General features: G+C 50.7%; 1 protein-coding gene across 1 annotated transcript in view; it reads right to left on the bottom strand.

Annotated features, from left to right (window-relative positions):
* Nucleotides 1-213: 213 nt before the first annotated feature.
* PARP1 (poly(ADP-ribose) polymerase 1) overlaps nucleotides 214-6000 on the bottom strand; it is a 54659-nt gene continuing 48872 nt past the window's right edge. Inside the window, exons 18-23 of the mRNA XM_058533596.1 lie at nucleotides 4639-4737; nucleotides 3984-4136; nucleotides 2811-2938; nucleotides 1969-2030; nucleotides 1269-1383; nucleotides 214-785 (exon numbers count right to left, since the gene is read on the bottom strand). Of these exons, the coding sequence (XP_058389579.1) occupies nucleotides 704-785; nucleotides 1269-1383; nucleotides 1969-2030; nucleotides 2811-2938; nucleotides 3984-4136; nucleotides 4639-4737 (639 nt within the window). The 3' untranslated portion in view covers nucleotides 214-703. The remainder of the gene's footprint in view (nucleotides 786-1268; nucleotides 1384-1968; nucleotides 2031-2810; nucleotides 2939-3983; nucleotides 4137-4638; nucleotides 4738-6000) is intronic.

The raw sequence follows: 6000 nt of genomic DNA, 5'->3' as shown, positions 1-6000 counted from the left end.
GAGAATTTCAAATGCAACTTTTAATGTACTATTATTGCACATATTCTGAGAGCTTCCACCTTCAAGAGTCTCTAGAAAAGGGAAGCGCTTTTTGTTTCTAAGTATGAGAAATTGTTAATGTTCCTCCTTTTGTTCTCCCCACACCCCTCACCCCACCCCAAAAAAGACAGCTAAAAGGATGACAAAAATGGCAAAATAAAAAGAAAATCTAAATAGTATGAAATTAGTTTTTATTTTTACCTCAAAATAAATGCTTAACATTTTTCCAAAATCAGAACTAAAGATGAACACTTAGAAATAAGGGTGGGAGATTATTGTTTCCTTCCCTGGGGAAACCAGTAAGGCAGACATTCTAACGTGGGTTGATTCTTTCCACAGGACTAGTCTAGACAAAAACCCCCAACCTCTCCCCAGCTTTTCCTCTATTGTCAGTTGTAGCTACCAGGGTTACGGCTGGCAGGAAAACACCCTGAACATCTCCCCCCCTCCACCTCCCAACCAACACAAACAAGGGATTTGAAAAATCGGGAAGAACTGCTTAACATGTGACCAAGTGTTCATATAAAATCCTTTCTAAGGAGACTTAGTAAAAGGACCATCCCGCAGCAACTCTGCTGAGGCGCCTGCCCAGTGAGCCAGGGCCAAGCTCGCAGGCAAATTCATACCAGAGTCACCGGGCCGCGACTCAGCCACCTCTCACGGTTCACCACAGGGACGTCTTGAAGTTGAATTTCAGCTTCAGCAGATACTTCAGATTTACCTGAGCAATATCGTAGACGATATACCTGGAGGGAAGCATGTCAAGGAGCAAACAGCTTTACTTTTTTTTTTTTTTTTTGCTGAGGAAGATTCGCCCTGAGCTAACATCTGTGCCAATCTTTCTCTATTTTGTACGTGGGACGCTGCCACTGCATGGCTGACGAGCAGTGTTGGTCCACACTCGGGATCCGAACCTGTGAACCTGGGCTACCTAAGCAGAGTGCAGAACTTTACCACTCCGCCATGGGGCTGGCCCCAACAAATGGCTTTACTTTTACGATGGAGGGTGCATGTGCTGCCCCCAGCTGGTGGAATGTTGGGCGCTGGTCACACCCCATAAACCAGGCTTATACAGGTAGGCAGAGACCACCGAGGGGAACTACTCACCATGGGACACACTATGGGATGGTCTCTAATCAGTCTGCCCCTGGTAAACTGGCTGCATGTAACTGACTCAACAGCCCCAGAACACCCCTGTGGGCTCACGCAGCGCACTCGTAAAAGGATACTCGTTATACAGCAGACAGGTGTCATTAACGCCCGATGAAATCCCAGTCCCCAGGGGAACCTCGACACCGTCCAGAGTAACACTTGCCGAAGGGTCAGGGGTAGTTTTGCCCAAACCTGTAAAAAAAGGAAGGCACAACGGATGTGAATTGTGAGAAGAGATGCTGAAAACGTTCCAGGGAGAGGAGACCTATTTTACGCTGGGTCTGTGTGTTCATTTTAAAGACATACAAATTCCACACTCTTTCTTTCTTCCAGATACAAACTGCAGGTTATAAATCTAGCTCCCAGGGCATCAGCCTTGACTGATTTTAATAATAGTAGCACCTCCCTCCCCCACCTCCACAGGATCATATTTCTGCTGAGCAGTCACTTCAACCAGGCAGTTGGAGGTGCTAAATCATCAGCTGCTTTGGGCCCCAGCAATCCAAGATGCTCCAGGGACCACTATGGCACAGGAGGTCCCTCAGTGCTGCAGCTCGGAGGGCAAAGCCATTGCACCTGGTTACCGGGGCTCAAACCAAGCCTCTACTATGGCCTTTGCAATACTAACTGCAGCCACAGAGAGGGAACCTGTTTTTAATGAACCTCCAGCTGTTTAGCAGCCAGCCTCGGGAATGCAGCCTTTTGGGGAAGGAAAGCTCCCTCCCCGTGCTGTCCAGGATGCTCGGGGCTGTAGCAGCAGCTTTGGAAACGCATTACCTTTCACACTGTGCTTGCCCTTGGGTAACTTGCTGATATGCGAAGCATGCTTCAGTTCATACCTGTTCAAGAGAGCACAGGCTCAGAAGAGGCCCCGAGGACACCGGGCCTCAAACCAACAGTCTGATTAGCAGAACAAGGTCAAGAGAGAAGATGAAACAGACACCCAGAGAAGCCAGTCCGACTCCACGGCTAGGAGCCTGCTCCCACTCTGGCTCCAGAAACTGAAGGTGCGGTTCTTTCTGAACAGAGTTTGTGTCAATGATCACTGCTATGGGGCCACGTTCAAGGAAAGGTCCTGTTTAGGCTGTGGCTGCCCATTCTGGAGGTTCCTGTCTGGTCCATGATCCCTGGACCCCTGGGCTCTCATATAACCCCACTCTTTGAGTTACAGTTGATAGCACCAAGGTGGATGCCCAGTCCAAGCTGGACCTATTGGATTTTCTCTGTGAGGAGTTTGGAACTGGGATGAAGACTCCAGTTTGACCTGAGTTGGTCTCAAATAGAAAATCTAAACATCAGCAGGGGGAGAGGGGGCATGGGGTGACCATCCTTTGTGCAAGCCAACCTCTGCTTCCTAGTCCACAGAAGAGTGGACACTGCCAGTTCCCAAGCCAGCTCCTGGCTGTGTTCCTAGACTTGGGTTTCATGAGGCATGCCTCCATCTCCCTCGTTCACTTCAGCTGAACCAGTTTCTGCCACCCACCACCTAACTGGTGGCTCTTGTAACTGTGGTGGGGAATTTCCAGGGTCACCTCCCAGCCAGGGGGAGCTCTCCTCCCTACAGCCCACCCCACTCGTCCCCATCAAGTGGCCCCGGCCCCAAAGCCAGGCGTACTCACATGTTTCCAAGGGCGACTTCTCCCAGCAGGACTAAGCCTATCGGGTCTCCCTGGGACGTGTGGCAGTAGTTGGCGCTCTTGGAGACCATGTCGGCGAAATAGATCCCTTTACCAAACATGTAGCCTGTCTGTGGGGTTGGAAGAGGGACAGCTGAAAACCCCCTAATGGGAAGTTCACAGCACTATCTATTCACTGAGTGTCCACGGTGAGCCAGGCACCAACATGCTGCTTCCGACTCTCACAGTGCCCCCGCGAGGGGGCGTCAAGGCCCGAGCTCACGAGCTAGGCGGGTCAGATCCCAGTTCCGCCAAGCACCGAGGGGCCGCAAGAAGTTCCTTAATCTCTCTGGACCCCACTTTCTTTTCTGGACTGGGGAAAAGAACCTCATGGGGCCGTTGTGAAAGATTTTAAATGAGTTAATAATAAATGCTACTTAGACCAGTGCCGGGCACCTATAAACACCCAATCGTGTTGCCTATTATTTTGATTCCCTTTTGTAAGTGACATTCGAGATTCGGAGAGGTTAGTTAGGTCATTTGCCCAAGTCACACACTACTCCACAGCACTAGCAAGTCACTAAACCTCTTCGCTTCTCACTTTTCACAACTGTAAGATGAGAGGCTTGGAAGACCATCTCCAATTCCTGTCCAGCTGGTCACTTCTATAATCCAGCAAGGGATATAACAAGCCCTCATGTCTGGGTAGGGCTTTACTCGTTTATTACCATGTTCTCCTGAGGAAGACACTGAAGCTCACGGTAGTCACCCAGCTGGAAATTGGTAGAGGCAGGTTTGAACTCAGCTTGGCATGGGGCCAAAGTCTGTTCTTTGCATGTCAACACACCAATTAGCACTCACAGCAGGACCTGGACACTTTAATTCTTTTGTTCCAGAAACTATGCTCTATCTATGTGCAGCCACACCATCGACAGAGTCAGGGTCAGGAGAACGGAGGTGAAGGCACTGTCCGGGGGCTGTGGCTGAGGGCACGGGGAGGAACGTCCGGCAATAGCCACCCGTCAGCCACAGCCAAGCATCACCTACATCTTAAACAAGTCCCCTTACCCACTGGGGCCAGTGCACCTCTCACCTAAGTATCTGTAAAGCTCTTTATGGAGACAACCGCAGAGACAGGTAATGCCCACCAGACACCTCCCCAGGCCAGGCACATACCACAGGCGCTTCTGGTGGCGCTATCCGGAGACCCTGGGACAGGATCCCAGCAAAGTTGGTGGTCCTGGACCCATGCCACAGCAACCTTCGGTTATGCAGCTGCTTAAACGGCTTATAGCGCTGGCTCTCCCCTTCACGCTCTATCTTAAAGATCTGGTCGGGGGATCAAATAAAGCAGAGAGATGAAACAAGCCATTTGTTACTCTGGTTAACTGAAAGATCAGACTAGATACAGGAGAGCTGAGCAGTTGTCCCTAGAGCTGGAAACCTTAACATCTGTTGCAGTACATATGGTGTTCCATCAGGCTGGGACGCAGCAACGTGACCAGCCAAGGGCCCGGAGCAGAGACTAGCTATTAAAATCAACACCACCTGTAGCAGACGCACCCCAGAGGCACTTCATTTTGGATGTCGGACGATATCTTCTAATTCTAATACTAGGTTTTGGGATAGGAAACACCCTTTAAAACAGAATAAAAAGCCAACCCCAAACCGCTAAGACTGCTAATTTTTCTGCTCAACAAACAAACGAGTGACTTCCTCCAGTTACTTAAGACAAAGTAAACTGCTCTTTTGTACGCAGGCCCAGGTAGGAGGAATGAGCAGGGAAGAGCTGGTAGGTCGTAAAGGGGAGGGAGGGATAAGCGATTCTCACATCAACGACTTCCAGGTCATACGCATTGTGTGTAGTGGCGTGAGTGTTCTTGACGTACTTCCTGATGGTCTCGGCTTCCTCGGAATCTTTGTCCACCACCTAGAAGAAAGGTGTCCTGGAATTAGAGCAAGGGAGACCCCCGGAGAGCCACGGAGGCAGGAAGAACAATCACAGACTCAGAGGATGCACAGATTAACACCACGGCCCTCGTCGAAGCCCAGGGGGGACCGAGACAGGCCGTGTGCTGGCCAGTGGTCCCACTTCCTTGGGCATCGGCTTCTTCATCTATTTGGGTGGCGAGAGGATCTGAGTGTTCCTTGTCTCTCAAAATTCTATGCTTTGGGATATCAGGAAAGCTAGAAATATGGGGCTCGCTGTGAACAGGGAGCCTCCAGAACAAGGAGCTGGCTCCCAGGTAACAGTCCAGCTCCTTGGGGTTAAAACACGTGGGCCAGACGCCCCACAGCCCACACTTGCAATCAGGGCAGCAAGGATCCGATCAACTGCAGGGCTTCTGAGGATGGGGAGGAATGCTCCGTCTCTTCTGAACCCTCAGGGCCACGCATACTGTGGCTCAGAGCATCCGCCCACCAAGTACCCATCAATTAGTGGATTAATAGATGCTAAACAGACACGAGTGTGTGCTGGGAAACGCTACGTGTGTTCTCTTATATTCTCCTCTTCTTACCCAAAGTTCAGAAAATCCAGGAATTCTGGTCTTCCTCACAGCCTCTTAATTAAAAGACTTCAGAATTGTAAATGGAGAGATTAACAACCCTTCACAAAGAACCATGCCCACAGCATTCCCATCGAGAAGGTGCCCCAGGTGACATTTGGTGTCTTCCCCTGCTCGGACTGTGATTTGTCCTAAGCAAGAGGCAAAGGCCGTTTGTGGTGATGTAAACACACCGTACCAGGCTCACCAGACTACAGAGCACCTGACAGTGTTTCCCTGTAACACGGCAGGGAAGGAGCCAGGGGCCGAGGAAGGGAGGCACACGGGAGGTGAGATGAGGCTCGAGGCCGGCGCACACCAGGAGCTGCAGCACAAACGCCTCCCAGGTGGCCCAGGCGGGGTGATTTCTGCCCGAGCCTCCAACACAATGAAGCTCAAGGACTGTGTGCGCCAACACGGCCACTTCAGCTCCAGAGAAGACGAACCCATGCACTGTATTTTCACTGCAGCTGCCACCAGGCATTCCTACTTCTGAAATGGGATACCAATAACAAACCTTCTAGAGTTCACGCCATAAGTGTCTCCCAAAACAGAGAATCTCTCTAGATTAAGGAAAACAGAACTTTCTGTAAGGCCCCTCAAAAACCAGCCTCTACTGAGGGCCTGGCCTGGAAGCCCGCCTTTCA

Source organism: Diceros bicornis, chromosome 38 (genome assembly GCF_020826845.1).
Source record: "Diceros bicornis minor isolate mBicDic1 chromosome 38, mDicBic1.mat.cur, whole genome shotgun sequence".
Lineage (NCBI taxonomy): Eukaryota > Metazoa > Chordata > Mammalia > Perissodactyla > Rhinocerotidae > Diceros > Diceros bicornis.
Note: the sequence above shows the minus strand (reverse complement) of the source record. Positions and strands in the feature narration are given on the sequence as shown.